The following is a 27,720-nucleotide window of genomic DNA, read 5'->3' as shown; positions in this document are numbered from 1 at the left end:
TCCGAAGGTGCTACGGTTACGTATGGCGTATGGTATCTTTTGAGCATGTTTGATAATAAATACAGCATCATAGAAGCGAGAGAGCATTGGTAGGGCTTCAAGGGCATTACAACAACCACATGAACAAGTGGGCGAGATGGGGAAGTTTAAAGTTAAGATTTGATTCTCTGGCGGGTGATTGAATATTTTGCCAATTTGAATGCCATTTTTCACAGTCAAGTTCGATCGATAACTCATCGTACTAGTATTAATTGTAGTAGGTACTACTAGTACGTAGTATTTCGAAGTACAGTACTATTAATAGTATGTCGATGGATTCACACAAATTGCCTTCAAATATAGTATTACAAAGGGCATACATTGTTGCAGGTAATCTTTGAGCTTATCATGTCAGTCGTGAGTGACAAGGAGAAAAATCGAAAAATCATGGAGTCCATCGAGAAGCTGCAGTTGTTGGGCAAAGGTGGCGTTGGCCGGTACCAGCAACCAAACATTGAAGCTAAAAAAAACTAACTGCGATCGATCTAGCGTGTACTTGTGCAAGGACAACCTGACAGGACAAACCGTGGGTACATGCATCGTTTCAACCCAGGCCAACCCTTACCTAGGTTGTTGCATTGTAGCTGTCAAGCAAGTCGTGCGAAATTCTCCGAGCCGCATTAAGCGGCTAGATGCGGAGAAGGCTGCCCTTGGTCGCATCCTGCAGCGATCGTTCGACGTCGACGACTCCACATACCTTGTCATGGACGTCCTTCCCGGCGAGCCAGTGTATAAGTCGCTGTGGCGCCATCAACGTGGCTTCCCCGAAGCATTTGCCAAGCAGTGCGCTGCCCAAGTCGTTGTCGCATTGCTGGACTTGCACGGGCGCGGCTTCATGCATCGCGATGTTAAGACGGGCAATGTGCTCTTGGACCCAGCGACCGGTCGTTGCCACTTGATCGACTTTGGGTTTGCGAAGCCATTAGTCCGAGATGACGGCACCCTAGATGGACGCGCTATGTCGTTTGTGGGCACGCATTATGCGATGGCACCAGAAGTGTACCGCTGTAGCCACCAGCAGCGTGACAACTACTACACTGTTGCCGTGGATTGGTGGTACGAACAGCATTGCAATGATCATCACCCCACAGAGGAGCTGGTTGACGAATGTGTTGGCTTTATGATATGATTGGCTTTTAGGGCCCTGGGCGTATTTGTATTTGAGCTGCTCCATGGCTCGCCTCCATGGCCGTACAAATGCGAAGACGGCGAATTGGTGCGCTATGCCGCTACGTTGGAGCAACCACTCGAGTTTCCAAGCCATTCCCACTTTGCCAACCCCCACGTTCGCGACTTGCTTTCGTACGAACTTAGTTCGATCGAATCATCTAGCTCTTAGCCGGCCCCATTTCACTCGAGCCGTTGAAACACTTTGCGATTGGGTGTGTAAGTCTACAGTGTGTTGTTCATGTGTAGCCAGCTGCTGTGCGTGGATCCATCGGCTAGACTCACGGGTGTCGCTGTCCAACGACATCCGTGGTTTTGCGACGTAAATTGGGAGGTTCGTGATGATTGTAGTACTATTTGTTGATTTGTAGTGGTTGAGAGAGGACTCAGGATGCGATCGATTCTGTGACGATGTAGGACCTTGTGGTGGCATGCTCCACGGCCGAGATGGGGCTACTACGAGATATCATCTCGTCAAGCACCGCTCCGGACAGCGCTGAGAGCCTCACGTCAGCTGAAAATGCCCTCTTCGCAGGGTTTTAATTAGCGATTTAGAAATCAATGTACTAGACACATCAGTACACTGGCATGACTACTCTGAGCGCAACTAGAATCGTTGTGTGGCCATTCCACAGCAACTTTATAAGCGACAGTTATGTAGTTTTATGTGTATGGTGTCCAGTGCGTTAACAACCTGCGATGGTTCAACGCCGCTTTGAGAAATTGATGAGAGATATCTGAGCACAACAAGTGGATATTGGTGTCATGGCGGATCTATTCGAGCAGCACGTTGTGTGCTAGGGGTGCCACGGACAGACTACCAATGCAAAACGTACGAGAACTATCGCAGCGGAAGCATCCATCCCCCCCACAAAGTGAATATATACCAGTGCTGCTTAGTACGTTTACAATCCCAACACCAAATCATGTACCATTGTCTCCCAAAGCAATCAACGACAATTTGTCCACAAGAAAGGACCAACCTCACTACGCAAGTTGGAACTTTCACCAACGGATAGAGTATATCCCAAGGTACTACTGTACGTCTTGCGTGCTGCCTTTCATCCATCGATGCGAATGCCTCTAGCCCGTATTGCCGTAAGAATACCGTCAAATATAGCTAATATTAATGGATGGCTACAGATCGACCGATCGCAGCGCATCGCGGGCATCTTTGTCCGCGTCGCTCATAGGCGGGGTCACTTGCTGCACCAGTCCTCTCGTGGGCACGGGTTCTGATGCATACACGTCCTGTACAATGCGTTGAATATGCGCTCCTCGACCGTCCTCATTTCGATGGGTGGCCAGCACGGCCGCCATCTTCGCGTACGCCAGCCGTCGGTAGCTCCAGGCGTCCCCTTGTTGCCACAAAAAGAGCGGGTTGGCCTTCTCCGCAGCCCCGGCCACTTGGTCCATCCAGTCTGCCAGCACCAACTCGACAAAGTCGAGCCAGTCGGCGGTCGAAGACGCCACCGGTAGCGGGAACCGACCGAGCTCTGGTCGCGCGATCAACTGCGGCGGCAAGTGGCAGGTCGAGTCTGAACGAAGCAACACTGCGTCATCAAACACCTTTCGATCCACGACGCAGAACTGCCACACCAGACGCTCGGCGCGGGGGCCGATTAGCTGCCGGATCTCGGGTCGACGAAGGATGGGCAGCTTGAATCCTTGGAATCCCTCAGTGCCGTACAGGGAGTGAAACAGACCAGCAGTGCACACGTCCTCGTCGGCGCCAAACGTGCGTAGAACCGACTGCACGCCAATCAAGTGTTCGTCAAACGCTGCGTCTGCAACACAGTGTCCATCAAGGAATATGCCGAGGATGGGGTGGGTTTTGTAAAATACCGCCAGTGTGGGCCAAGGCTTCTGGCACAGAGGCCTTGAGGAACTGGTGCAGTTTTTCGTCGTGCTTCTTCCACGCCGCTGTGCGTGCGGGGTCGGCGGCAAATGTCTCGGCCTTCCACCCGTCGATCGCATGCTTCGTCAAAGCAGCCCGAAGTGCAATCGTCGGCCGCATTTGGTGTTTTGTGAAAAGGCAATGAAATTACGTCGCTGATTGGTTGAACTAGGGCCAATCAGAAGGCAGCATTCATTCTGCATGATCTCAGTGTGAGCTTTGAGGAGCAAACTTGGGATCCAGTAAGGTCCATCTATGGCAAACCTTCCCTATGTTATCATACATATCGTGAGCCCAAGGAAATGCTTCGTGCTATACCTAACGCACACAAGTTCCATCATTGGTCACTTTCTTTGGACAAAGACATCGTGTGAAATGCGGAAATCCGGGGCCTGCGAACCCCGGATACTTTATCCGGATACACTTGAATCACCCCGGAGAATTAAATTGACTTGATAGTTGTATTGACCTTGCGAAATTTAAAAAATCCGAATATGCATTGTGAGAGGGAATATGCGTTTTGGATGGTCGTGGAAGCGATTGGTCTGGAACCAGTCAAAAGGCTCCAACCAATTTCAACTGCCGCAGCGCTCAGTATCACTCACTCAATTGATTCAGCAGTAGGTACGTCGGATGTGACCTGTGAAGATGATGCCACATGCAGCCAGGAACATGACACTGTGTTTGTGTAGAGAAACATGGTCGCTTCGGAAGGTCAACCAACCCGTTTGTATGTGAAGGGTGTCTTTATGGGCTACAAGCGTGGCTTCACCAACCAACACGCGCACACGTCGTTGGTGCAAATCCAAGGTCTGCAAGACCGCAAGGACGTCGACTTCTACCTCGGCAAGCGCATCGCGTACATCTACAAGGCCAAGGCGTTGAAGAACGACTCCAAGTTCCGCGTCATCTGGGGCAAGGTCACCCGCGCCCACGGCCAGAACGGCGTTGTCCGCGCTAAGTTCCGCAAGAACCTCCCCGCCAACGCCATGGGCAAGCCCGTGCGCGTCATGTTGTACCCTTCCCGAGTGTAAGAGGTTGCCAACAGACATCAATTGTTGATCAATTTCTCTTTCTGCCGTCCCCGTCGCCTCTACCGCTGCTGCCGCCACCGTCTTTTTTCGGGACGATGGCCCCCCAGGTGCTGCTGCTGCGGCTGCGTCGACCGATTAACGAAAGTGATATTGTAATAAAGAGTGGGTTCCGAATCGACACTCCAACTACCGTGCACAGGGCAGCAGAGCACTAAGGAGCACTAGCTGACAGAGAGTGCATCACCTTTAGGTTTCTGCATTGCTAGGATTCCTTGTACTCGTGTGTGAACACAGGGTAACATGTTGCTTATCTTGACGAAGGTTTGCTAGCATGTATCTTGTCTCCTCTAATGTGTAGCCGTCCCGTGTTACTGTAGCAGGGACATTTCGAGAGTGATCATCACTACTTTTACGGGCCCCTTCCCTTTTGTACACTACATTATCGACGCCCTTTCACTCTTTGTGGCGCTGTCATATGCAGTGAGGGGCTCGTACTTGATGCGTTGAGCTTCGTGGTTGAGCTTCCAGTAACTTAAATGTTAAGAATCGTGTGCTACAAAGGTTATATATAGCCCACCATTCTGCATTTACTTACCGCTTGATACCTGCGTTGCGCGCGCTAGCAAGCCGTGCCAGGGATGCTCTTTAGCAAAGAGTACCTACTTGTGGCTGTGCATACCAGCGGCGCCTTGGAACTGGTACAGATATACTGTACTAGTATAGTTCATGATGCAGTGTTGCTTTGGCCAGAGATCATATTGGCCCTATTTGTAGGTGTTGGCGTTCATACTGTTTGTCATTGGCATATCACTCATGTGCTCGACGCACTATCGCATGGCCCTTGGACCTCCCGTTGGCAGCGCCGGGGGCGGTGAGTTGCTGTCGCACTGCCACGTCATATATCTAACTAAACTACTGTGCATCATCCCTTCTAACGAGACTGCAGGCTGCCTCTTCTTAGCGTTGTTGTACCCGGTTCCAGCGTGGTTTGCATTCTACGCATCCAAGCACCACAACAAGTTTATGTTGCTGGTGGTATGTATGCATGGACAACGGTAGCATCAGCACACGAATCTGTTTATACATTTGTGACCGAGTTGTTCGGTACTAGTAGCACATTGCCCTTCTCAGTGGCATTGCGGCGCTCCAGCTGATCATTGGCGGTGCCACGTATGCTTCAACATTCCCGACGTATTCGTACGACTTTGCCGAGACGTGTTTGGGCAACGTACGTCCCCAATAGCCTTCCAACGCAAGCCCTTAGTTGGTTTGGGTTGAGTAGGCCTATCTGCGCAATGCTACCCTGGAGACGGCGTGTCACGCATACTTTCAGGTTTGGCGCTCTTGGCAATCATAGATAAACCAACTCTTGGCTCAGTGTCCTGTGATGCTAGAGCGACGAGTACGCTGGATTGACATTGGCGTGGCAAACCTATTTTAACGAAACCCTGATCACTCAAACGGCGTCCAATGTATGCAGCTCTCTGCGATAGCCACGTCATCAAAAAACCACAAAAAACACGGCTAGATGGTCACGTTGTTGCAAGATGCCAGTGTGTGTTGCGGTCTCGGCCCGCCAGAACATTGCCAGCCGGACGATCGGCCATTTCCGAGCAATTTTCCCGCCACAGACGCCACGATTCGACGCGTGTGTGCGTCAAAGGTACTGCGATTTCGTCAACCTTTTCATCGCTCATTGGGAAAGCAACAGAGGGGATATTACCCACCTACTCCGCTGTGCTACAAGGGCGGCAGCTGTGCGTACGACTACCCCATGGGGAGCTGTGGGTTGGTCGGCGTGGCGGGCAACTCGATGGGGTAAGCTAGCTCGTCTACAGTTCGTTGACAAGTTGTGGATTGTGATTACAACTAACAATGTCGTAGCTGCGCCAAAGCATTTCACCAATACTTTGCCGCCACGGTAGGAGCACAGAGCCGTGCCTTGGGGCTTGTATTTCCAGAACCTCCTATTCAAGCTGGCTTGCGATAGATGAGCACGGTATCGATTGCAGTGATGGCGATGACATGTCTTCCTGTAAGTTGATGTGTGGAGTCATCCCCCCTTTCGACTCCCCAGAATACATCCGATCGATGTACTTATGCATATTCACATTTGTACACGTGTATAGATTCTGTTCGCCTTGGTCAGCTTATGCTTGCTCTTCAAACGAAAAGACGAAGACGTGCTACCTTCGATAACCATGTGGCCCTCCCGCGCACGTGTGTACGTGGCAGCAGACATCCGCCGCATGGAGCGGTTGGATCTCTAACCTCGTGCATCCATTTCCTGGCTCACGTTATTTACGGAATATACTCCCTAAATGGCTGGTTACAGCTTCTCCTCCACCGTGGATCCCCCCTAACGTTACTTACTACAGCCCATCGTACAGTTTGCCTTTCCAACATTTGTATTTAACGTTTTCAATACATAGTATTCTGTACAAGAGTCTTTCGTATGATTACAGTTTGCGTCGAGGCACAATAGGTCTCAGGTCAGCGAGCGAGGCCGACAGAGCCAGTGATTTCGACAGCACCGGCGCATCTCGACTTGCTAGGGCTAACGATCCTCGCAAGCACTTGGCTAGTGGAGGAGGTGCGGCGATGCTGGAGGTTGAAAGGGCGGTGCGGTCGCCTTGGTCGATAATGGTGGGGGTGGTGGTTGCCTTGTCTTCGTTGAACGACAATGTGTTGTTATGGACACGATGACGGACAGTGGCTTTCGTCTTGGGTTGGGCCAACTGACGCAATCGAGATGACGACGTCGCGGCAGACTTTGGCCGTCCAGATTTCGCCGACAACGCTGAAGTCGAGAGGGAATGCGATGCCGTTTTGGAGATAGTCTCAGTACACCCCCTTCTTGCTTCATCCAGTCTCTGGTACATGATGTAGCACAACGCACATACGTGAATCTACCAACGTCGCCATCATATCTTAGCCCTTTTGTATGTGGAAGGAAACGGCGGCTTTCTCATTTACTAAAGTTCAACCAACTAAGCGGTACCGTATCGTAAAAGGCAGGTACACGCTTGGTTGCGGCCGCCACATCTTGTGCTATCAACGAAGATATATGAAGATGTCTATAGCGTGTCACATTCCAAGCACTGGACTAACCTTGCTGATCAAACCAATGGAGCTCCTTCAACAGCCGGTTGCGCATCTGGATGAGGGCATCGACGCCGCGTAGATTGGGAATCGTATTGCGAAAGGTCGCCATGTCGACAAGATGGCAGACTTCGTTTGCAAGTTGCTCGTTGGCGTCGGGGTGGGCGGCGGCCGCGGCCAGAAACGCACACTCTTGCTGTGCCACGTGGATAGACTAGTCGTGGAGTTAGTCGAAGACGTATTGACGTCCTAGTCGTGCGTTTACTTTTTGTGAGATGACGTTTTGACTAGAGTGAACGTGGCGGCGTGTGGCGACAGCAACCATGCAAAAATGGCCAGGGCAATGGCCCTGGGGTCGCTAAGTATATATGCAATTGTTACTTGTGAAGAAAGCAGCTAGTCGAGGGGACACCTCAAAAGGGGGGCCGTGATGGTGATGGGGGTGGGTGCTCGGGTGCGCCGACTTGGGGCGGGGTTTTGCTTGGATCGATGGCGGCGGCGGGGCCATCGATACGGGAGCCCCCCGTCGATCTCCGTCAAATACAACCTTCACACGAAGCATATCATTGGAAAAACTTGGACGATATCATCGTTCACGGGGGAGGAATATATATATATATATATATATATAAATTTATGTATATTAGAGCGAGAAAACGCCATTTCGGACAAGAGTCTAAAAAACATATCTTTGGTAATCCTCGTACGTTGGAAACGCGGACGAGGATCAAGCGACAACTGGTGGTGAGCACAAAGTCTGCAAATAGTTGGAGTATTTGATGTCTCGTGCCAGCCTACCCACAATTGTCAACACGCGCTTTCTCCACTTGCATTGATTTGCATATGAGTACACAATAAGTACTTCAATATACTGGACAAGTTTGAGGATGTCGTGTTTGAGGGCATCGTCGTAGGCCGATCCGAGCTCTTTGGCATAGATTGAATCGACGGGCAGGGTGGTCAAATGCGTCAGGTGTCGTCCTTCGTCGTTGTCGGACACCCTACGCATCGTCAGCCCTATATTCGTGTGCAGGGGAGGGGGTCAGGGGGGTAAGTTCATACACTTCGTCGGTGCCAAAAAAGTACGACGCGGGCTTGAAGAACTTGACGGTGGATTTGTTACCACTGGGGCGACAGTATTTGCCAGTGTACGTCGCGTGGTTGGGTCCAAACTACGACATGATATGTCATTTAGTTGGGGGGAACATCACAATCCCAGTAAAAGAAGAATGTGAAGTACTTTGCCGCAAATGTACGGCGTGACGAGGTACGTGGACATCCACAGGCGTGAGTTAGGGTTGCACACGTGCGTGTTGAATTGCACGTCTTGCAGCATCGTAAACGTTGTGTGCTGGTCCTGCTGGGGCTGATGGTGCGCTTCCTACATGGCAAAACCACATGGAATGATCATGCGTTCGGACACAGTATGTGCTGACGCCTAGAACCATGGAAGTTTGTTGGTGTGGAATCATTGGATATTGTACCTGAAACATCACTGCCAACGTTCGGGCCACATTTGACGTTTGCTGCAGCCCTTGCTTGACAAACACCTTCTTGAGCTCCAACAGCGACAACGCGTACGGCTGCTTCTCCCGCACTTCCTACCATCATGATGATATGCCCCACGTTCATCTCCAAGTGTAGTGTCATATCGTTGCGTATGTGTACTATATCGCATGGTTTTGATGTAACTAAGTTACCCCGTCTTTGGACGTGAAGTACCAATGCACGAGCTCGCCTTGATGCACGACCACTGCGTCGGCAATGTCTATGGTCGCCCTAACTCATGACTTCGATTCAACGACCTTTGTGTGGTGATCTGTGGAGCGCACCGGCATTCTCGCAGACATTTGTACACTCTGCACATAAGGTCATCATTAGGAGCGACTGAGTGAACAACTATCGCTGGCTGCCTACCGCAATAGCCGATCTCGTTGAATCGCTGGATCCGATGCGATGGCGCGTATCATAGCTTGCCGCTCGTAGCCGATCATCAGAGTCGCCGCCTGCTCTGGTACGTATTTTCGACGGTCACCTGGGATATATATATATAGATAGAGTGCTCCGTCCCAACATGATACAGAAACGCTTGAGCCTCCCCCCTTGCTTTTGACATCACAGGATTGAACTCATCCACAATATAGTCACTGTTCGTGCCATGACATGCCAGAGCGAAACCAGCATTTTGGGCGGCAATACATACATTTATTTGTTGGACATTTACAGACACAGCCGTTGCTTTCGTTTGCCGACGACTTGCTTTTTCTTTTTTTCCTTGGGTTGCTGCGGCGGTGTCTTCTTCTTGTTGTGCTTCTTGTGGGCTGCTACCTTCTTTATTCCTTGGTCCACTTTTGAGGTGCGTGGATGTTTGTTGCTGGTGGTGGTAGCAGGGGTTGTGGCCTCGGTCGATGGGTGGACTGCACGACACCACGCTTGAATGGCGGGTGGAATCACCTGGTCAGCCTCTTTGAGCACCCGCAGCAACTTCTTGACGAGCGGACGGTCCTTGTCGGTCACGTACGAGATGGCCGTGCCGGTCGCGCCCGCTCTCCCTGTCCGTCCAATGCGATGGATGTACGTTTCCTCGGAATCCGGACAGTCGTAGTTGATCACGGTGTGGATGTCGTGGACGTGGAGACCGCGGGATGCCACGTCAGTGGCGAACAAAAGCAAGCACGATCCGTTCTTGAATTGGTTCAGCGCCATGGTCCGGTCGGCTTGCGGCTTGTCCCCGTGCACCGCCACGACCACGTCCGCCGCCTTGTGCCGCTTCTGGTCGTCGTCCCCAGCAGTCAAGTGCTGCTTGACCAACTTCTCCATGGCGTCGCAGCCTTGTTTGGTTTTGAAAAATACGAGCGTTTTCGTCGTTTTGTGCTTGTGACAAAACGACACGAGTTGCTCAGCTTTGGCGTCGACGTTGCTGCACAACTCGAACGTTTGGCGGATCGCTGGGTTCACTTGAAACGCGCCCGTGATCACGGTCACCGCGTCCGGACGAACGAACGACGCAGCCAACGACTGCACGACCAGCGGCCACGTGGCACTACACAGCAACGTCTGTCGGGTGGTGCTCGGCAGCAACTCTTGCAGCGCTTGTAGCTGCCGTTCGAACCCCATCTCGAGCATCTTGTCGGCTTCGTCTAGCACTAAAATGTCCACTTTCGCCAAGCTGACCGAGTCCCGGAGGTCCAAGAGCCGCCCCGGGGTTGCCACACAGCAGTCGACGCCCATCTCGAGCGCTTCCAATTGCGCCTTCTTCTCGGCGCCGCCAAATACCGCGACGGCTCGCAGCGCCGGATGGAATGCCTTGAGGAAACGCTTGGCCTCCTTCTCGATCTGCATGGCCAGCTCCCGCGTCGGCACCAGAACCACCATGCGAGGATCTTTGGACCGCACTGGGAACGCGTACTTGTGTTTGGCTTTGGTGCGTGTCTGTTGGACGCGGGTGGCTTTGGCCAAGTGGTGGAACGACGGCAGAAGGAACCCGAGCGTCTTGCCCGAGCCTGTCTTGGCGATCGAAATCAAATCCTTCTTGGAGAGCGCCACGGGCCAAGATTGAGCTTGCGTGGGCGAAGGTGCCGTGAACCCGGCGTGTTCGAGTGCGGCGACCACCGCTGCCGAAAACGGAGTCGACTGGAACGTGCGGAGGGGGTCGGGCAGCGCGACGACGTCATTACCACTGCTGGTGGTGGAGATTAAGTGCACGTCACGCCATTCGGCTGCGTCCATCGCGGCGGCATCATCGTGCTCGCCGTCTACATGGACGGACGTGTCCTCGAGCTTTCGTTTGGTCGCCATGAGGATGAAGCTGGACGACGACGGCGCTGAAACCTGGCACCAATTTTGACAGCTTTTGACTGGATGCAAGAATGCACACATTTGATTGGTTCCTCGTCGTTGGAACGGCCCAACAATTCACAATTCTCAAATGTCATCCTCCTCCAATGCCACCGAGATAGACATCGTAAAATGTACACGTGGAAGTTTACTCGTCTATGACGTAGAGCTTGCTATCGCGTTGGACACTTGATTGGCCGCCGCTATAGAATGAAGTCAGATCTTTTGAACGTAGCTGTCCAACAGTAGGAATCTTTGACCGAGTTTGCACTAACACTGCCAAGATTCCTGCGTTATGTACGCTTAATGGATGGATGTTCCAGTCTTGGTTCTCAACGTGTGCATGTTGCACCAAGTCCCCGTGTACAGCATGACCAGTTGAAGGAGCCACTTCCTTTCAGTGGCTCTTGGACGCTTTGCCAGTGCGCGACATTCTTGAAGGTGTTGTTGAACTTTGATTGGTTAAAATGTTTTATTAATCGCATCGCTGGAAGACTCCCAGGACTGCAATGATCGCTGGATCCAAATGACATGAACTTTGCATCGTCTGTTAGCCCATCTACTGAACTCGCTGAAAATGCTGAATCCTCAGTGGTATTACTGGTAGGCTTGGTACACCTGATCAAGGGACTCATTTTCATTTTAAGCACTCTGAAAATGGTGGTATCTTTTTAGCCAATCAAACGGAATGCCTTGCAAGATACTGGCACCATGTTGAAGTCTTGTGGACCAGGTGGTGCCTCAACCTCTGCATACAAACTTGTAGATTGCACGAACTGCCTTCAAAACCTGTCACAATTAATAGTATCCAGTCCGAGGGATTCTTCCTTGGATGGATGTCCGTCGTTTGTGTTTTTTGTCGCCCCCCCTACCCAATTCAACCTTAGATATATATACTTCAGTAAGTGTTGGCATCGACTCACGTTATTATAGGGGCCCACCCCACCTTGCCAGAATTGGCTCGAGATAGTGGGATAATGACCACGGCCACGTTGTCAAGGCCGTGAGTTCAAGGCGAGGAGCTGCGAAGGACGAAGTTGTGATAATGTTTGCCGACGGCTGTTGGTGACATCATTCTCTATTTAGCGTCTTTATTGAAACATGAACTTTGTGGGTGTGGACATTGGTGGAACCAGCGTGAAGGTCGGCATTGTGTCGTCCGCCGGGGTTATGTTGGCTCGCAGCCAACAAGACATCGAAGACCGATCGCCCGAAGCGATCGTCGGCATCGCCGTCAACTTGGCCCGGCAATGCGCCACGGAAGCCAACGTGGAATGGACCGACATTGCTGGTTTGGGTGTGGGGTGCCCCGGCCAAGTGTCCAACGGGGTACTGGTCGCAGCCGCCAACTTTGCCACATGGGACCACGTACCACTCGAGCTCATGTTACACGAACGTCTGCATGTGCCTTCCGTCTTGGTCAACGACGCCGACGCCGCCGTGGCCGCGGAACACTGGGTGGGCACTGCCTCGAACGTAAAGAACTTTGTCATGCTCAGTACGTTCCACACCAGCACAACCGTGTGGATTACATTGTTTATTGATCGCTGGCTGCTATGGTATGTAGCGTTGGGCACGGGTGTTGGTTTCGGTGTTGTGAACGACGACAAGATTGTGGCCGGTGGCACGGGCATGATTGAAGGGGGCCATGTGGTAAGATGTGCTCTCACCATTCATTGCAAGAAAAAATAGGGGGCAAACTGACTGGCTTGTGGTTAGATTGTTGTGCCCAACGGCCGTGCCTGTGGGTGCACCCAAAAGGGATGCCTTGAACGATACAGTTCCGCATCGGCCGTGATTGACCAAGCCAAGCTCAAGGCTGTCGACCCCAGTACGACCGCTTCACTCTCTTCTTCACATGCTCCAACAACCAGATGCTCACCATGCATTATTCGTCTAGCGTTGACGACGTCGCTTTCGCAATTGAAGGTAGACAGCATCACCGCCAAGGACGTGTTTGACGCCGCCGATGCCGGGGATCAAGTGTCCAAGGCCATCATTGAAGAAGTGGCCGAGTACTTGGGCTTTGCATGCGTCAACTTTTGCCGTACGTTGGACCCTGAGATGATTGTCTTGTCCGGCGGCCTGGCTGAAGCTGGCGAGGCGTTCATTCAGCAAATTCGCGACGCCTACACCAAATACACATGGACGAAACTGCCCAACCCGGTATGATAGAAACTCCCCACACCAGTGCTTGATCGCTCATGGTGTCTGTCGTGACTGTTGCAGGTCATCATTGAAAAGGCCTCCGTGGGCTACGACTGCGGCATCATTGGTGCTGCCGCGTTCGCGTTCAAGGCCAACAAAACCAACTAAAGTAGTCACCACGAAGCTACAGTCAGTATGTAGCTAGGCTCGCTAGTTCCAGTGTGTCTTGTCGTCTGTGAGTTGAAATGAAAAAAAATCGTCCTGTATCCTGAATCCTGGCGACATATATCATTCACTGTTAGTTCTTGTCGTGCAAATTCACGGTAACGTACCGATGACTTTGGACGTCCGACCCCCGATCATCCCCATGCCAAAGCACTTTTGAGATGTTTGCGGATGGCTGCGCCTGCGGTTGAACTTTGGAGCATTGATGATATGACCGTACAAATGGCGTAGCTTCAATGTGGCTACCATACAACGTTCAGTACAAAGCACATGATGCCACCTGCGACAATCCAGCTGCTGAAAGGTGATTGCCGTCGCAAATCCACTTTCCACCAACTGCAAGTGTGCAATTACAGTACGTGTTCCTACTCCAGAAACCAACACTAAAAGGAACAGCATTGCGCTAAAGAACCGGGCTCTCCCTCGTGGTCCATACGCGACTTGAACTTAGCATCACTGGCACTTGCATGGTTTGTGCGTGGTGGTGCCACCTGGTGTATTTTTGTGTTCAGTTCACGGGGTATATAAGATGTCACGGGTTTGCACTTCCTGTGTAATTGAATTCGTTCATTTCACTGGATTACCCACTAAAAGTAGACAATACCTACGGTACACTTATGCATTAAGGTAATTCTAGCTCGAAAACCCTGTCAAACCGCATATTATGACTTTCATATTCAAACTTCAACCGACGTAAAACATTTGTGGACGGAGGGACACATAAAAGCACCAGCAAGTCGCTCCATGGCTACGACCACCTCCTCTGTGCCTGCGACTCCCTCGGAGATTGCAACAACACGTGAAGCCTCGTCATTATCCATTTCCCCGGCTCCTATCACTATCATGCGTCATTACATCGGAGTCGACATCGGCGGCACTAGCGTCAAGTGTGGCGTCGTGTCGTCTGAAGGCGTGCTCCTCTCCCGCAACCAGCGCAAGATCGAGGACGATCGGTCGTCCGACGTCGTTGTCGGTCTGTGCATCGCGATTGTCAAAGAATGCGTCGAAGAAGCCGGCATCTCGTGGTCCCACATTGCCGGTCTGGGCGTGGGCTGCCCCGGCCAAGCCTCCAACGGCGTGCTCGTGGCCGCCGCCAACTTTGAAACGTGGAAGGACGTGGCGCTCGAGCGTTTGTTGAACGAAAGCCTGCACATTCCGTGCACCCTCGTCAACGATGCCGACGCCGCCGTCGCCGCCGAGCACTGGGTCGGCACCGCGTCCAAAGTCAAGAACTTTATCATGCTCAGTACGTTCCTTCGTCGTCTCCCTCCCTCCTACTAGTATGCCATGGTGGGCTAACGGTCGACTGATGTAGCCCTTGGCACTGGCATCGGGTTTGGCGTCGTCAACGACAACGCCATCTTGGCTGGTGGCACCGGCATGATTGAAGGCGGGCACGTGGTAAGAATTGGTGTCGAGCTATTTCATGCGATTTTGTTCACTTTGTAATTCGACATAGATTGTCGTGCCCAACGGCCGTGCTTGTGGCTGCACTCAAAAAGGGTGCTTGGAGCGCTACAGTTCGGCCACGGCGTTGATTCAACAAGCCAAGCTCAAAGCCACCGACAAATGTGAGTGCCAAGTGTAGATCCCGGTCGTCTGTGGGTGTTAGTGACACACGCCACGAGTAGCGCTGAACACGAAGCTGTCGGATCTCAAGATTGACGAGATCACGGCCAAACAAGTGTTTGAAACGGCGGCCACTGGCGACTCTGTTGCCAAGGAGCTCATTGCCGAGGTACGACGATAGATTCGATCTGACCCTCTTTGGCTTCATACACAACTCATGCGATGATCGCGTCTAGGCGGCAGACTACTTGGGGTTTGCCTGCGTCAACTTTTGCCGTATCTTGGACCCAGAGGTACAGTACAGTCTAAGCTCATGACTGTCTAGCTGGCATTGATTGATCGACGACTATTCAACGTAGCTCATTGTACTCTCGGGCGGGCTCGCTGAAAACGGCGAGTATTTCATCCAAGCCATTCGCGATGCGTACACCAAGTACACGTGGACCAAGCTACCCAACCCGGTATGTGGATGCGTATACTTCTGTAACGTTAGAAGATCGGTGTTACTCATCATGGTGGTATGTGACAGGTCCGCATTGAAAAGGCGTCGGTGGGGTACGACTCTGGCATCATTGGCGCCGCTGCGTTTGCGTTCAAGAAGAAGGCGGAAGTTTAGAGAATTCGCGAGCGCCTTTAATTATAATTTCATCAACGTACCCTTGGACTTGTTGCGTTGTGTTATAACTATGTTACTTCGAAGTTTTAGTTAGGTCCTAGTATTCATCACATACTAGTATCATCCAGCCGGTAGTATTCATCACTCCATCAAATATCCTTCCCATGGACTTGTTGCGTTGTGTTATAACAATGTTACTTCGAAGTTTTAGTTAGGTCCTCTAGTATTCATCACATACTAGTATCATCCAGCCCCTTGGGCCGTCGTCTCACATGTCGGCTGCATGGGCTTGTTAGCTAGTGTGAGTTGTACTTCGAAGATAGCAGAGCACCAGCAGAAGGACTTGTTAGCGTTCGTCGAGCTGCTCTTATATCGATGGACACACTACAGTACTATTACGTACTACGTAGTACATAGATAGCATTTTCATTGGGAAGATACTGCCGAGGTGATCATACTACTGTAACTTGGTATGTTTCTATTTATTGTCAAGTCGATTCGAACCAAATCGGCAGACAATCCATCGACCAATCAAAACCCAGATCAATAGTCATGTAGCCAATCAAATCCACTCTTCGACAATCCAACATCGAATCAGTGTGTGACTTAAATTAGTGTGACAATAGGCGAATTTTACACACAAAAGTCAAAGAATAATCGATGGATTTGGCAAATCGGCACAAAAGGCCAGATTTTGGGTAAAACGACAATTCCTCGAATGCTAGTATGTACGCTGTCCTTCCAAAGCACATGACGGGCGACGCTTCGTGCACAAAACTAGTTATCAACTTCATGTTGGCTTGGGTGGAGTGGTATGTTGTGACGGGCGCCGAGGTTCAATTTGGCCTGAGCAGTCGCGATACGTTCGTGAAGCAATCTCAAGTCCTTGCTTGTGGATGTACGATACTTGTCGAGTTCCTTCCGCATCTACGAGTAAGTCGAATATAGTGTGGTCAGCTTTTGATGGGATTCTGTCGCCTAACCTCCCAATTACGCTGTGAGGCCATGCGATAGCGTTGGTCCAAATGCAGTCTACAATTATCAGTCGTCTATGATGTGGATGGCTGGAGAAGGCGACGACCTCAACTGCGCCAACGAGCGGAGTTTATGCGGCGGGTACGTTTGCAAGAGCAATTGCGTGGTCAAGAGTTCGATCTGTTTTTGCATGGCTGCTACGCACGACTACGACCACACGAATAAAGTCGGGACCTCGTTCGAAAGCAACAAAGCAACGAACGTACCTGGACAAACTCCATTTTCAACCGCGAGTAGATGGTCACGTCGTCCAGCCTGTAGTACTTGATCATGGAAACAATATGCTTGGTCATGTCGGTGAGTAATCGAATATGCTCTTCGAGTCCGCCTTCGACCGCCGCTTCGAGCACGTCGCGCTTTGCTTCCATCGCAGTCACGTCCGCTTGAAACGCCTAAATGTATACATACACCGACAATGCTCATTTGTATGCATGAAGCCAGTGACACTGTACAGCCAGCTCCTGCGGAAGGCGATGCAGTTGGGATGCTGGCAACGGCGTGTGACTGTTCAACGGGTAAAATGTATCGCAGAGAAGCTCGCATTTGGCTCGAAGTCCAGCCTCGACCTCGGGTGGTAGCAAGACCTGGTCGTAATCAAGTGATTGGATGGGACAATGTGGAGGACGCACCCGCATGGCTTCTTTCATCATGCTCATCTGTTCCGTGTCGTTCAAGCCCCACGTATCACGAACGGTCTCTGATGTTAGTCCGAATGGAACATCCTACGGCGACGACATGTGAGCTACCACGAGGCGAGTTGATAACTTACCGACGGGGCGGTTGTGTCGACATGATGCTGGGTGCGAACGACCGCCACTAACGATCTAGCCATCTTGTACGCATGGATATGTAGCATTCATATGTGGTTGTGGACATGAACTTACTGCTTTGAAGTTGATAGACTTGCGGTCCTCGGCCTCTCTACATGTGAACCCTACAGTCAATGCCATCACACAGACTATCTTACGTTGACACGGTAAGCTTGAGCTCATGCAGAAGCAGCTTGGCACGCATGTCCGCTTCTATGTCATTGTGCGCCTATGCATGACAAGTAAGGCAATCTAGGCTAACTCGTACGGAAGGAATGTGCCTACGCATGCCCGACACTCCTCCATTGTGTTGATATTGATCTTGAAATCGTCCGTCGATTGCCATTATCCGGATACCGGATAAATCTCATTGTCAATTGTCAAATCAACTCGACAAGCGTCATGCGTCGGGCCCAAAGCACCAAGCAGTTGCGGTACGATAAAATGAGGAAGGCTGACTGCATGTGGTAACGTCCTTTCTCTAGCCTCGTCTTCTCCTTTGGGGTGGCGGTGGGTTCCATGGGCACGCTCTTGGCCTTGTACGAGGAGGATAACCTTCGCCGATCGCCTCCGGACGGATCGCCATCGCTGCCTCCACAAGACACTAGCAGTACCTTGCCTCCACACGAAGCCACCCGGTTCGGTTACCCTTCAACGTGCAACGTCAAGGTCCGCGACGGCTACGTCCTCGGCTATAATCGACGGTAGTTCCCCTTCCGTTTCGATTTGTAGACATCATTTTGCATCACAACTTCTGTTTTGACCATGGCTCGTTCGTTTGTTAGCTTGCGTAATGCCGCATGGGTGGCCGAGTACATCACTCCCGATTCGCTCAAGAAAGCAGACGACGTGAATCGGGTCAAGGCGTCGTTCAAGGCAGACATGTCCACACCGGACCTGTTTCGCGTGTCGCCAGCCGACTACCTAAACAGCGGCTACGACCGAGGCCACTTGGCTCCAGCCCGTACGTACATCTTCGTCCCTATATTCGAGCCGTCAGCTCAAACATGGTGTGTACAGGCGATATGTCGTCCAGCCAAGAGTCGGTGAACGCGAGCTTTCTCATGACAAACATCTCGCCCCAGGTGCGTCCGTGCATGCATGCATTGATTGCAAGTTCATATTGTTGGTTGCATCCAATCGTCTTGCTTAGGTGGGTAAAGGATTCAACCGGGGGTACTGGTCCCGCTTTGAAGGGTTTGTGCGCCACCTGGCAACGCATTACGGCGGCGTGTACGTTGTAACAGGCCCGTTGTTCCTTCCAGCGGTACGACCACTGTATCCATTGCTACTATGTACTACAACCCTGGCACATACTACCGCCACAGATATTGGGCATTTCACCCAAATTTGGACTTTTCCTTCCGCCAATTAGCATTCGAATCCATGTGATCCAATATTTAAGCTTGTACAAACTATACCATACAAAAACAAGGGACTGGACGACCGACGACCGAGTCAAACGTTTGGATTGGTAGAAATGTTACCAGAACGCGATTTGATTGGCTTAGGCGGCACTTTAACCAGTACTACCTCTTAAGACATTCCAGTTCCGAATCGATTTGACAATGATATAACTCGTGGTTCATTATGCACTTGATATGCTGCATATAGCGCACGCCCCAAGGCGACTCGTACGAAGTCCAGTACCCCGTTGTGGGGTCCCCTCCTACCGCCATTGCCGTGCCCACGCACTTCTTCAAGGTCGTGTTGGTGCAAAAGCCATCGACACACAGCAACGCGTACTTGGCGGCGGGGTTTGTCTTGCCCAATCAAGCGATTCCCGACCACACCAACCTTACCACGTTCGTTCGGCCCATCGAGTACATCGAAGGCGTGTCCGGCTTGCTCTTCTTCGATCAAGTAATACATACATACATGATAGAGATATCGAGGAGTATCAGTACCTCGTGCAGACGCCAGGTGGAAGCTAACTGTTTGACGCTTCTTCTAGTTGCGCTACGCAGACACCAGTCGTCGTGTCAGTATTGGTCAACTGTGCAATGACCTCAGCTGTGCTTTGCCCGCCGCGGTGGAATACAAGACTGCAATCGCATCCAAGAATAGCAGCAACAAGGAGGCCTCAAAGTAGAGATCTCGAAAGAAGGAGGCTTCGACACCATAGTCATACAGTACTAGCACTGGACCCGCCCAGTCGAGCCGTGCGTTGCTCCATATACGGTAGTAGTATATACTAACCACATTATAGAATCACGGGATGCCAACTCGGTACTTTTACTTGAATTTTTCGTGGCATCCCAACCACACGGGTACACGGTGACTATGAATATATCTCTGTGCACATGCGACAAGGCAACCACGAAGTACGATAGTCCAAGCAGCACAATCCGTTTTCGAGGATACGTGAGCAACCATACATTGTTGTGAACGAACGACCAAGATATACGACGGACAGGTTCATGGAAAAGTAGGTATATATGTGCACTCGTTAATCCCATGCATGTACCAATATCATTGTAGCAATCAACATCATTCCACAGGGACGACGACGACTACTAGAACCCCCTTCAAACACTTATTGTGGTTTCGCCGCCGCATTGGGCCCTCGGGGGTGGTGGTAGTACGCAAGTGGCGCCGGGGGCGCCTGGGGGGCCTGCATTGGCTGCTGTTGGGCATACTGCGCCATCATGCGGTACATGTCCTGGGGCGGGGGCTGGGCGTACGGCGCGGCCGCCGGGGGCGCGTAGGCCAAGTAGGGCGCAGCTGCAGGTGGCTGTTGGTACACTTGAGGAGGGTACCCCATCGCGGCTTGGGGTGCCGCCGCCGCCACCGTGGGAGGTCGGTAGACCTGGGGCGCGGGGGCTGCGACTTGATGTTGGTGGCCGTATTGGGGAGGCGCGTATGCTTGCTTGAGCGACGCCAGGTTGCAATGCGTGGCGCGGCCCTAACCAAAAACCAACGTCATACACATGAGAAGAGGGATGGGGGGTCCGTCGAATGAGAATGATGGGGGGGATGGGGGGGTCGTACGTCGATGAACTTTTGAGGCTGGGCCAACGCACGCTTGGCACTGCCCATATGGCGGTACGTAATGAACGCAAACCCTTTGCTTTTGCCAGTGGTGCGATCCTTGGCAATCGTGACTTCTTCCAAATCGCCATACTTGGCGAACTCGGCCGTGACACTCTCCGTGGAGGTGTTGTAGTCCAACCCGCGAAGGAAGAGCTTGCGGTCGTTCTCGTCGCCACCGGGCCCCAAGTCAGCGTACAACACCTTGCCGCCCCCGTGGTGGCCGTGGGGGGCATGCGGCGTCGGGGTGTAGCCATATGTCGGCTGCTGTTGCTGGTACGGATGCGCGCCGTACGTGGATTGCGGCGTGGTCTTGATATGATGCTTGATAGCCAGGGCCGCGTTCGTGTTGTTCTCAGGGACCGCAGCGAGGTTGCAAGAGCACTTGCGGCCGTCAACGTCGAGCGGTTGAATGGACAGCACCTTCTCGGCAGAGTCCATGTCTTCAAACGTCACAAACCCAAATCCTTTCGATCTGCCCGTGGTGCGATCCATGATGACCGTGCATTCGGTGACTTTGCCGTACGTTTCAAACACTCCTTGAAGGCTCGCCGACGTCGTGTCCCAAGACAACCCACGCACAAACAGTTTGCGATGCGCCACGTCGACGCTGGCCATCGTGCGGATCTCGTTGTAGATGCTCTTGTGTTGCAATGCTCTATCGGGACATTTGTTAGAACCTCAGCGGGAACATGTGGGGGAAGGACACGTACGCGCTGATTAGGATCGACACGATTTGTTCACGCGTGAAGGGGCTAAGAAGGCGCGCAATAGCTTTTCCCTCAGCGACGTCATCTTCGGTGGGGATGTACGTTTGGTACGAAGGGACGTTGGCCGAAACAGGCGAGGCTACAGGCGGGGCTACAGTCGGGGCTACGTGCGGGGCTACATGTGGGGCTGCGGGTGGGACAACGTCGCTCGTGCCTTCGTCGTCAAGTTTACGTTTCTTCGAATGTGAGTCCGAAGGAGACACAGGATCTTGCGGCGTTGGTTCTGCTTCCGCGTCGTTAGGTAGGTAATACCCCTTTTCGTGCTCGGGGACAGCGCGAATGGACTCAAGGGGGGCGAGGCCAGCAATGGCGGCCGTGGGAGGTGGAGGAGAGCTCATCTCTGGTCGGGGGATTTCTAAGTGCTTGACCAATGGTATTGGATATACGGATAGACTTACCGGATCCGGAAATACCACACATTCACTTTTTTTAATTATGCTAGAAATAAATTCTATCACGTGATACTTGATTCCCTCACCGTTTCGAACCAGTGCACATAGTTACCACTTCATAGTTTGGCAAATATGCGAGTGGTAACGTTACCTACACAAAGTACATACTAGCCATAGCCATTGGACTTCACTCTCCCGTGTGGGAACATCCCGGTATGGCCAATTTGTGAAATATTTTCTATATATCCGGAAATTTGAAGCCTTAACCGGATGAGGCTTAAAACTCTCCCGAACACTGCGCGGAAAGGACTGACAAGTACGACCGACGATCATCATGACGAAGGGTGGATTGTGATGTTAATGTCCATGTAGATTGTATGATTCGCCGAAGACAGCATGGATATGCTACGCATGAAGATGATACAACGTGGAATGCATCATCACCGCACAGCGACGACGACGACGACGACGACGACGACGATCCTGCCGTATCCAGTTCATATCGAAACCAACACATTCCAGAGACCACAGCGCTGGGTGAAGTGTTCATGACATTTGCCAGCACAAATGTGTCTCCACGTCCACGTGGCTCCATTACAACCCCCGCCACCTTACGCCCGTCCACGTCCTGGACTTGGGATGCCACTACCACGCGCCAATCCTGGCCATGGTACATGTACATGTTTGTCTGCACATGTTTTCTGCTCGCATGTTGGTTTGTCATCTTGTGGGTGTCTTCGTTGACCGCAGTGTCGTCGATTGCAACGACTCGACTCGTCGACCAGTGCTGTACCGCAGCCGTGGTCGTGGTGGCCAGTGCCTTGCTGTACGCATGCTTGTCGTGGCTGTTGATGCACGTTCCCACAACGGCTGACTTTGGTTTCAAGCTGTGGTCGCGACTGTTTCACCTTTCAATGACATCCCCTTCCATCCATCATCCCTTGGACGATGGGTACATGCGACCGCTCATCGAAATCTGCACGTGGGTGGCCATCGTGTTGGGCACATACGTCATGTATCGCAAACCGGTCGTCGCGGTGCTAGTCGGCGGCATCTCTGGGATTTGGGTCGTGGCAGTGGGCGACTTCTTTGTCGTGTACGTGCGCATCCACAGCGAATTTCAACGGCGGCAGCATCACGACGAAAACGCGGCGTCTCCGTGGCGGCTGCAGTACGCCATCACGACCGTGTCCTTGGGGTACATGGTGCTAGGCGTGGTTCGGCTCGTGTACAGTTTAATTCCGTCCACCACGAGCGTGGACGACGACGACGATGGCCAGAAGCGCATGGCGTGGCAGTACCTCCTGAGCGTGTTGATGGGAGTGTCGCTCATCGTGACGAGCGAGCTCTTGATGCTGTACGAACCTACGTGGCACGCCGGCATGGTGTTGCAAGCCCGCGTCGTGAATGCCAAAGCCAACTGGATGGTGCATCCGGTCCGGTCGATGGCCGAAGTCGCGTTTGTGTGTGGGGTCGCAGTCATCGTCAACGATTACACCGACAACATGGTGCTGTCGCTGCAGCTTGGCACGGTCATCTGTACGTGCTTTGTCTTGTGTGGCGAGTACGTCGTGTACCCAACGTTGCGCGGCAACTCGTTTGATGAGTTGAATGCTCCCACTATGGTACCTCGTGACGACCACTGGATCAAAGTATTGCCGCTGCTGTCATTGGCGGCGTTCATGCTGTACTACGTCGGTCGCCTCGTCGTCGCGTTCGTGTTCGTTGGACATAGCGACATGCTGACATCGGTCGTGGTCCCGTCGCTGTTGGACCTGACTCTCTTGGCTGTCGTGTCCAGAACCTGTCGTCTGAGCGTTGTATGGAGCCAAATGGTATCGTTACCCCGCCACAGCACACTTCAACCCCTTCGTACAAGTTTGGTAGTGCTCGCGCATGTGTGTTTCGTCGTGCTGCTCAGAGCTACGCCCACGACCACACATCTCCCGCGCTGGGCTCATTCAGTGGCGACGCTCATGTTTGACATTGCGCTCGTGTACATGCAACTGCTTGGGCCGGCGATCTGGGATGCTGTCTACTCGGTGGAATATGCGACGTCGTGGAAAATCCAAGTGGATTTACATCGCGCCATGTCGTGCACCATATCCGACTCGACCACTCGGCACTTAATATGGGACGTTCCAGACGAGTTGTCAGTGGAGCAAGGGCACGACCAACACGAACCTGGCCCCCGACAGCATAACTTGTCGCATGGGATACGCGCATCAACGTTGATCAACGTTTGCGTGGCCGGGATCATCATGCCGGTGGCGGGGTGGCGGTACGGCTACAGTCTTCTCCATCGGCTGTCCGGCGTCAGCGCCGTCTTGGCTATTTCCGTCTTGCTTGCGTCGTGCAGTGGCGTCTTGATCGGCGTCCTCACATGCTCGACGCATCCAAAATTCCGTCTGTTTCGGCGTGTGCTGGTGCTGGTTGTGACCCAGCAATTCGTATTGCATCCCGTACAAGTGTTTGTGCAAGCTGTCGTGTGTGTGGGGGTGCTGGTGGGGACCTATGCGACCTCGGGGTCATGGTCGACGTCCGTGTTGCTAGCGGCGACGTCGCTGGCCACTGTCATGGGCGGGAGTCACTGGGTCGTGCGTGGGCGGTTCGTCTTGACCGCGGCGACCTCGTCGGTGCCGTCATCCGATCAATCCACGGTGGCCGTGCTTGCGTTCATGGCGGTGCTCTTGACGTATGCCGTGGGTCTGAGTTTGTTTGTCATTTACTACCACATCGCAGACCGCATCGAAGTCGCGTTTTGCTTGGCGACGTTATCGGGCGTCGTGTTTGTGGCCGCGAGTGAATTGTGCATCATGTGGGCCCCCACCAGGGCGGCAGGGATCGTGCTGCAGACCCGCGTCACACATTGCCTCCGGAACTGGCAGCTCGAGCCGCTCAGGTCATTCCTCGAGTTCTTTGTGTGGCTCGGTGTCACGTACGGCACGTTTGTTTTGTATCAGGACGTGGTCGTCGCGCTGCACCTGGGGACGCTCTCTGGCATTGTCGTGACCCTAGCCGGCGAAGTGTTTCGCAGCCGGTGGTGGCATCCTTTTCCTATATCTGGTGCTTCTGGTGCCGACAGTCCCCCAGATGAGTCGTCCGTGCACCAACAGCGACCAAAGGTGCTGCCGCTGCTGCTTCTGTTTGCATATGTCGGCGCCGGCACGTTTCAGTGGATTTTCGAGCATCTGCGACGGCTCGAAGTGACGGTGGTGCTCGCAACGGTAGCCGGCATTGTATTTTTGTGCGTGGCGGACGTCTTGGCCATGTGGCAGCCCACGAGATGGGCCGGTGTGATCCTCCAAGATCGGTTCTTGAATGCGAGCGAACACTGGCAGGTATTGCCCATTTACCCAAAATGTGGACTTTTGTGCTGATTTGCCAAATCTATCCATCGATTATTCTTTGTACTGACCAGTATCACACTAATTTCAGTAACACACGAATTCGGTGTTGAATTGGTCGAAGAGTGGATAATTTGATTGGCCATTTGATTCGTGTTCTGGTTTTGGATTGGTCGTATATCGATTGTCTGCCGATTTGATGGTGCTTATTTGATTGAGCGCTCCACCCCAATTTCGAATCGACTTGACAATACATGTATATATATATATATACTGCCCACCTTTGCATATACGTCCTGGGATCAACGATTTCATTGTCAATCGTAATGGACATTTGGACATTTGGAGCTAATACAGTATGGTACCCACAAACCAAGGGACGACTTTGTGTGTATTGTGCTTTCGAGTGAAATTTCGTGTTGTGGCGTGGTTTCTCGTTCGAATCTAAAATACTTCAGATGAGCTCAAAATTATTAGCCAATCAAAACCCAGTCAATGAAATTCGTCCAATCAGATCGATTCTGAATCGATTTGGTCAGCGCGATTCGATTGCACCCCCTCCCCATATTTGTATATCAAATCGACAATACATGTTGGTTCTAAAACACGCTCGTGTCGATGGTCTTTACGTAGGTACATCCGGTGCGAAGTTTTGTCGAGTCAGGGTGCTTTCTCGGGGTAATCTATGGCAGCCATGCTATTTACGGCGATTTGACTGTGGCCGTACAGTGCGGCACGCTGTCGGGTATGCTCGTGACGCTGATTGGCGAGCAACTCAAGTCTCGTCGTCGCACCAACCTCCTCGCGCATTCCCCCACCATCTCCGGTATATGCTTGTGGAATCTCTAGCTGGCCATTTATTGTGCATTCACCTAAATTTGGACTTGAAGAGTCATTTCGCTAAATAGCTTTCGGATCTATTTGATCCTATTTAACCTTGCACACACTATACATTACAACGATTAGTATATATGTGGTTTTGCCCAATGCGGAGGGGTCAAACAACGTTTGGATTGGAAGAAATTCCACATCACGTGATTTGATTGGCTCAGGCGGTTCACTAATCGATTCTCCCCCAATCACTAATCGATTCTCCTAACACATTCAACGATTCTCCAGTTTCGAATCGATTTGACAATATATCATATATATATATATTGATGTGTGACACTGTAGACAAGCAAATCCTGCCGTTCCCGATCATCAGCGTGCTCGGGTTGGTCGGATGCGTCGCGTTCAACACGATTTACACACACCTGCGCAACATTGAGATGGCGTTCGTGCTGGCGACGACCAGCGGCGTCGTGTTCGTCGTGCTCGGCGATGTATTTGTCGTGTGGGCGCCCACGCGGTACGTGGGGCTGGTGGTGCAGGAGCGCGTGCTCCACTTCTCCCGCGACCTCCGGTCCTGGTCGTGGCGAAGTTATTGCGAGCTGCTGCTGTGCACGGGGGCCTTGTCCGCGTCGTACTGCTACCTCTGGGCCGGCGACCTGCTCGTAGCGATCCAGCTGTGCACGTTCACGGCCATCGTCGTGTGTGTCGTGGACGATCGCATCGTGCGTTCGATCCACGAATACGAACAGACGATGGTGCAGCAAGGCCAGTGGCAGTACGTACACATATCGGCTTGACAAACAGATGACGTTGACTTGCGACGACGTGGTGTATGTGTGTCGTAGTGTCCAAGACAAGTCGGACCTGCTCGCGTTGCCGTACGACGTGTTGTTTGAGATCGCGCGATGTCTGCCGCCCGAGGAACTCCTCGGCGTGCGCACGACATGCCACAAGATCAACGCGCTCTTGCGCGCCGAATCCAAGCGGTTTTGGCTTCATGCGACGCTGCGCCGGCAGTTTGGACTGACCAAGGCAAGGCAAGCCACGGCCTTGAATCCGTACCATCGATCGCTCATCATGGATGCGTGGGCCGCGATGGTTTCTAAACTGTTTGCCCCAAGGTACGATATTCGTCGTGGCAAACACCAGGGAGAGGCTTGTGGGGAACTATGCTGATCGTATATAATCTCATTTGTGTGATAGGGAGCCATCTGCGGTGCTGTCGTCCACTGTCGCACACAACCAAGCGTTGAAATGGGTATTTCTGAACGCCGACTGGATTCGGAGGCAAAATTTGCCCCTCCTCACGACCCCCGCCACCACTCTCGAGTACGTTGTCGCTCATGTTGTTGATGTTCTCTCAATATGAGGTTTTACGTCTATTTATGTGCGTAGACTAGAAGCCCATGATGCCGGCTTTGCCGTGTTCCGCCACATCCCAGACAAGGTAATAGCCATGTTGAAATGTCGTGATGTGACAGTGTTGCAGGTTTTATTAGGGATTGAAGTGACGAAAAACGCCCAGTATGTCACGACGAGGCTGACCGTACCCACGCGAGTGTATGCCAGCCTCCAAGCCGACCCGTTTAGCTTTGTCGTGTCCGAGACGCTGTACGAAGTCGAGGGGCTCTCGACTTGGTCGCTGGGCACGGTCGTGTTTGTAGCTATGGCGGTGGTGTGCTTGGGCCATGCTACGTCCGGGGTCGCCTTGTCGTTGTGGGGCAGCTAAGTAAGTGTTTCGACTGCATCGTTTGTACGATATTCCCGCGTACTACCTCAGAGGGGTTTAATACTGCGTATTATTAGTATTAATACTAACAGTAAGTACAGTATTAATAGTATACAATAGTTGGGGATTACGAAAGTAAT

General features: G+C 52.2%; 12 protein-coding genes across 32 annotated transcripts; 7 read left to right on the top strand and 5 right to left on the bottom strand.

Moving 5' to 3' along the window:
- The first annotated feature begins 410 nt into the window (after positions 1-410).
- H257_11492 (AGC protein kinase) lies at positions 411-1,829 on the top strand. Of its 7 annotated transcripts, none has more exons than XM_009838451.1 (6): positions 411-476; positions 529-565; positions 624-1,095; positions 1,180-1,341; positions 1,456-1,540; positions 1,624-1,829. In XM_009838451.1, the coding sequence occupies exons 3-6, from the start codon at positions 743-745 to the stop codon at positions 1,747-1,749; spliced, it is 726 nt and encodes a 241-aa protein (XP_009836753.1). In that variant the 5' UTR covers positions 411-476; positions 529-565; positions 624-742; the 3' UTR covers positions 1,750-1,829. The 7 variants fall into 7 exon arrangements, with proteins under 7 accessions (XP_009836753.1, XP_009836751.1, XP_009836756.1 ...); XM_009838449.1 differs by having other exon boundaries at positions 529-569; positions 1,624-1,795; XM_009838454.1 differs by having other exon boundaries at positions 529-569; positions 1,438-1,540; positions 1,624-1,795.
- A 474-nt stretch (positions 1,830-2,303) lies between these two features.
- H257_11491 (hypothetical protein) lies at positions 2,304-3,223 on the bottom strand (the record flags this gene model as incomplete). The annotated part of the gene is made up of 2 exons (XM_009838448.1): positions 2,304-2,993; positions 3,052-3,223. 2 exons carry the CDS (start codon positions 3,221-3,223, stop codon positions 2,344-2,346), a joined length of 822 nt encoding a protein of 273 aa, XP_009836750.1. The 3' UTR covers positions 2,304-2,343.
- Positions 3,224-3,661: 438 nt separating this feature from the next.
- On the top strand, positions 3,662-4,311 carry H257_11490 (hypothetical protein). The gene is made up of 2 exons (XM_009838447.1): positions 3,662-3,727; positions 3,796-4,311. Exon 2 carries the CDS (start codon positions 3,802-3,804, stop codon positions 4,135-4,137), a length of 336 nt encoding a protein of 111 aa, XP_009836749.1. The 5' UTR covers positions 3,662-3,727; positions 3,796-3,801; the 3' UTR covers positions 4,138-4,311.
- Positions 4,312-4,731: 420 nt separating this feature from the next.
- Positions 4,732-7,100, top strand: H257_11489 (hypothetical protein). The gene is made up of 11 exons (XM_009838446.1): positions 4,732-4,835; positions 4,912-5,008; positions 5,084-5,172; positions 5,252-5,365; positions 5,420-5,470; positions 5,532-5,609; positions 5,666-5,800; positions 5,849-5,955; positions 6,022-6,058; positions 6,128-6,172; positions 6,267-7,100. The coding sequence occupies exons 1-11, from the start codon at positions 4,776-4,778 to the stop codon at positions 6,405-6,407; spliced, it is 954 nt and encodes a 317-aa protein (XP_009836748.1). The 5' UTR covers positions 4,732-4,775; the 3' UTR covers positions 6,408-7,100.
- Positions 6,597-9,273, bottom strand: H257_11488 (the record flags this gene model as incomplete). 2 transcript variants are annotated; one of them, XM_009838445.1, is made up of 13 exons in its annotated part: positions 9,157-9,273; positions 9,072-9,098; positions 8,940-9,018; positions 8,724-8,840; positions 8,480-8,620; positions 8,302-8,411; positions 8,102-8,240; positions 7,947-8,033; positions 7,652-7,786; positions 7,505-7,597; positions 7,249-7,453; positions 7,139-7,188; positions 6,597-7,046 (listed from the first exon to the last, which is right to left on the bottom strand). In XM_009838445.1, the coding sequence occupies exons 1-13, from the start codon at positions 9,231-9,233 to the stop codon at positions 6,597-6,599; spliced, it is 1,710 nt and encodes a 569-aa protein (XP_009836747.1). In that variant the 5' UTR covers positions 9,234-9,273. The 2 variants fall into 2 exon arrangements, with proteins under 2 accessions (XP_009836747.1, XP_009836746.1); XM_009838444.1 differs by having other exon boundaries at positions 7,249-7,435.
- A 151-nt stretch (positions 9,274-9,424) lies between these two features.
- Positions 9,425-11,098, bottom strand: H257_11487 (hypothetical protein). Its single transcript, XM_009838443.1, has one exon. It carries the CDS (start codon positions 11,035-11,037, stop codon positions 9,460-9,462), a length of 1,578 nt encoding a protein of 525 aa, XP_009836745.1. The 5' UTR covers positions 11,038-11,098; the 3' UTR covers positions 9,425-9,459.
- A 1,025-nt stretch (positions 11,099-12,123) lies between these two features.
- H257_11486 (hypothetical protein) lies at positions 12,124-13,546 on the top strand. 4 transcript variants are annotated; one of them, XM_009838439.1, is made up of 5 exons: positions 12,124-12,574; positions 12,644-12,729; positions 12,796-12,907; positions 12,977-13,242; positions 13,306-13,546. In XM_009838439.1, exons 1-5 carry the CDS (start codon positions 12,178-12,180, stop codon positions 13,390-13,392), a joined length of 948 nt encoding a protein of 315 aa, XP_009836741.1. In that variant the 5' UTR covers positions 12,124-12,177; the 3' UTR covers positions 13,393-13,546. The 4 variants fall into 4 exon arrangements, with proteins under 4 accessions (XP_009836741.1, XP_009836742.1, XP_009836744.1 ...); XM_009838440.1 differs by having other exon boundaries at positions 12,977-13,546; XM_009838442.1 differs by having other exon boundaries at positions 12,796-13,242.
- A 585-nt stretch (positions 13,547-14,131) lies between these two features.
- On the top strand, positions 14,132-15,682 carry H257_11485 (hypothetical protein). The gene is made up of 7 exons (XM_009838438.1): positions 14,132-14,695; positions 14,765-14,850; positions 14,909-15,020; positions 15,081-15,187; positions 15,255-15,311; positions 15,378-15,479; positions 15,548-15,682. Exons 1-7 carry the CDS (start codon positions 14,194-14,196, stop codon positions 15,632-15,634), a joined length of 1,053 nt encoding a protein of 350 aa, XP_009836740.1. The 5' UTR covers positions 14,132-14,193; the 3' UTR covers positions 15,635-15,682.
- Positions 15,683-16,292: 610 nt separating this feature from the next.
- On the bottom strand, positions 16,293-17,789 carry H257_11484 (hypothetical protein). 5 transcript variants are annotated; one of them, XM_009838433.1, is made up of 10 exons: positions 17,764-17,789; positions 17,637-17,707; positions 17,554-17,590; positions 17,439-17,501; positions 17,299-17,391; positions 17,122-17,253; positions 16,876-17,061; positions 16,716-16,816; positions 16,618-16,666; positions 16,293-16,561 (listed from the first exon to the last, which is right to left on the bottom strand). In XM_009838433.1, exons 1-10 carry the CDS (start codon positions 17,782-17,784, stop codon positions 16,412-16,414), a joined length of 903 nt encoding a protein of 300 aa, XP_009836735.1. In that variant the 5' UTR covers positions 17,785-17,789; the 3' UTR covers positions 16,293-16,411. The 5 variants fall into 5 exon arrangements, with proteins under 5 accessions (XP_009836735.1, XP_009836738.1, XP_009836739.1 ...); XM_009838436.1 differs by having other exon boundaries at positions 17,122-17,391; XM_009838437.1 differs by having other exon boundaries at positions 16,716-17,061.
- Positions 17,790-17,865: 76 nt separating this feature from the next.
- On the top strand, positions 17,866-19,703 carry H257_11483 (hypothetical protein). The gene is made up of 7 exons (XM_009838432.1): positions 17,866-17,912; positions 17,964-18,182; positions 18,264-18,442; positions 18,499-18,563; positions 18,632-18,745; positions 19,093-19,341; positions 19,433-19,703. The coding sequence occupies exons 1-7, from the start codon at positions 17,881-17,883 to the stop codon at positions 19,568-19,570; spliced, it is 996 nt and encodes a 331-aa protein (XP_009836734.1). The 5' UTR covers positions 17,866-17,880; the 3' UTR covers positions 19,571-19,703.
- Positions 19,025-21,628, bottom strand: H257_11482 (hypothetical protein). Of its 6 annotated transcripts, none has more exons than XM_009838431.1 (5): positions 21,222-21,628; positions 20,470-21,166; positions 19,946-20,383; positions 19,386-19,437; positions 19,025-19,331 (listed from the first exon to the last, which is right to left on the bottom strand). In XM_009838431.1, exons 1-3 carry the CDS (start codon positions 21,614-21,616, stop codon positions 20,015-20,017), a joined length of 1,461 nt encoding a protein of 486 aa, XP_009836733.1. In that variant the 5' UTR covers positions 21,617-21,628; the 3' UTR covers positions 19,025-19,331; positions 19,386-19,437; positions 19,946-20,014. The 6 variants fall into 6 exon arrangements, with proteins under 6 accessions (XP_009836733.1, XP_009836730.1, XP_009836728.1 ...); XM_009838428.1 differs by having other exon boundaries at positions 19,025-19,328; positions 21,222-21,627; XM_009838426.1 differs by having other exon boundaries at positions 19,386-20,383.
- Positions 21,629-22,133: 505 nt separating this feature from the next.
- Positions 22,134-27,720, top strand: H257_11481. Of its 2 annotated transcripts, XM_009838425.1 has the most exons (7): positions 22,134-25,011; positions 25,651-25,843; positions 26,194-26,626; positions 26,697-26,972; positions 27,055-27,180; positions 27,247-27,298; positions 27,341-27,720. In XM_009838425.1, exons 1-7 carry the CDS (start codon positions 22,219-22,221, stop codon positions 27,578-27,580), a joined length of 4,113 nt encoding a protein of 1,370 aa, XP_009836727.1. In that variant the 5' UTR covers positions 22,134-22,218; the 3' UTR covers positions 27,581-27,720. The 2 variants fall into 2 exon arrangements, with proteins under 2 accessions (XP_009836727.1, XP_009836726.1); XM_009838424.1 differs by lacking the exons at positions 26,194-26,626; positions 26,697-26,972; positions 27,055-27,180; positions 27,247-27,298; positions 27,341-27,720 and having other exon boundaries at positions 25,651-25,963.

This window comes from Aphanomyces astaci (genome assembly GCF_000520075.1).
Source record: "Aphanomyces astaci strain APO3 unplaced genomic scaffold supercont1.34, whole genome shotgun sequence".
In the NCBI taxonomy this organism is placed as follows: domain Eukaryota; phylum Oomycota; class Saprolegniomycetes; order Saprolegniales; family Verrucalvaceae; genus Aphanomyces; species Aphanomyces astaci.
Note: the sequence above shows the minus strand (reverse complement) of the source record. Positions and strands in the feature narration are given on the sequence as shown.

Bases quoted from the DNA above. Each gene is read 5' to 3' on its own strand.
- H257_11492 (XM_009838454.1), top strand. From the start codon at position 427: ATGGAGTCCATCGAGAAGCTGCAGTTGTTGGGCAAAGGTGGCGTTGGC. The intron at 570-623 runs GTACATGCATCG...GTTGCATTGTAG, and splicing joins CCTGACAGGACAAACCGTGG to CTGTCAAGCAAGTCGTGCGA. The intron at 1,342-1,437 runs GTACGAACTTAG...GTAAGTCTACAG, and splicing joins CACGTTCGCGACTTGCTTTC to TGTGTTGTTCATGTGTAGCC.
- H257_11490 (XM_009838447.1), top strand. From the start codon at position 3,802: ATGGTCGCTTCGGAAGGTCAACCAACCCGTTTGTATGTGAAGGGTGTC.
- H257_11489 (XM_009838446.1), top strand. From the start codon at position 4,776: ATGCTCTTTAGCAAAGAGTACCTACTTGTGGCTGTGCATACCAGCGGC. The intron at 4,836-4,911 runs GTACAGATATAC...CCCTATTTGTAG, and splicing joins CCAGCGGCGCCTTGGAACTG to GTGTTGGCGTTCATACTGTT. The intron at 5,610-5,665 runs GTATGCAGCTCT...AAACACGGCTAG, and splicing joins TCACTCAAACGGCGTCCAAT to ATGGTCACGTTGTTGCAAGA.
- H257_11487 (XM_009838443.1), bottom strand. From the start codon at position 11,037: ATGGCGACCAAACGAAAGCTCGAGGACACGTCCGTCCATGTAGACGGC.
- H257_11486 (XM_009838442.1), top strand. From the start codon at position 12,178: ATGAACTTTGTGGGTGTGGACATTGGTGGAACCAGCGTGAAGGTCGGC. The intron at 12,575-12,643 runs GTACGTTCCACA...TATGGTATGTAG, and splicing joins AAAGAACTTTGTCATGCTCA to CGTTGGGCACGGGTGTTGGT. The intron at 12,730-12,795 runs GTAAGATGTGCT...GCTTGTGGTTAG, and splicing joins TGATTGAAGGGGGCCATGTG to ATTGTTGTGCCCAACGGCCG.
- H257_11485 (XM_009838438.1), top strand. From the start codon at position 14,194: ATGGCTACGACCACCTCCTCTGTGCCTGCGACTCCCTCGGAGATTGCA. The intron at 15,021-15,080 runs GTGAGTGCCAAG...CGCCACGAGTAG, and splicing joins GCTCAAAGCCACCGACAAAT to CGCTGAACACGAAGCTGTCG. The intron at 15,188-15,254 runs GTACGACGATAG...GATCGCGTCTAG, and splicing joins CCAAGGAGCTCATTGCCGAG to GCGGCAGACTACTTGGGGTT.
- H257_11484 (XM_009838436.1), bottom strand. From the start codon at position 17,784: ATGGAGGAGTGTCGGGCATGC. The intron at 17,591-17,636 runs GTAAGATAGTCT...GTTCACATGTAG, and splicing joins CTCAAGCTTACCGTGTCAAC to AGAGGCCGAGGACCGCAAGT. The intron at 17,062-17,121 runs GTACAGTGTCAC...GTATACATTTAG, and splicing joins GCCTTCCGCAGGAGCTGGCT to GCGTTTCAAGCGGACGTGAC.
- H257_11483 (XM_009838432.1), top strand. From the start codon at position 17,881: ATGCGTCGGGCCCAAAGCACCAAGCAGTTGCG. The intron at 18,746-19,092 runs GTACGACCACTG...TGCTGCATATAG, and splicing joins GCCCGTTGTTCCTTCCAGCG to CGCACGCCCCAAGGCGACTC. The intron at 19,342-19,432 runs GTAATACATACA...CGCTTCTTCTAG, and splicing joins GCTTGCTCTTCTTCGATCAA to TTGCGCTACGCAGACACCAG.
- H257_11482 (XM_009838430.1), bottom strand. From the start codon at position 21,616: ATGAGCTCTCCTCCACCTCCCACGGCCGCCATTGCTGGCCTCGCCCCC. The intron at 21,167-21,221 runs GTACGTGTCCTT...ATGTCCCGATAG, and splicing joins GTGTCGATCCTAATCAGCGC to AGCATTGCAACACAAGAGCA. The intron at 20,384-20,469 runs GTACGACCCCCC...GTTTTTGGTTAG, and splicing joins AGCCTCAAAAGTTCATCGAC to GGCCGCGCCACGCATTGCAA.
- H257_11481 (XM_009838425.1), top strand. From the start codon at position 22,219: ATGACATTTGCCAGCACAAATGTGTCTCCACGTCCACGTGGCTCCATT. The intron at 25,012-25,650 runs GTATTGCCCATT...GTCTTTACGTAG, and splicing joins ATGCGAGCGAACACTGGCAG to GTACATCCGGTGCGAAGTTT. The intron at 26,627-26,696 runs GTACGTACACAT...TGTGTGTCGTAG, and splicing joins GTGCAGCAAGGCCAGTGGCA to TGTCCAAGACAAGTCGGACC.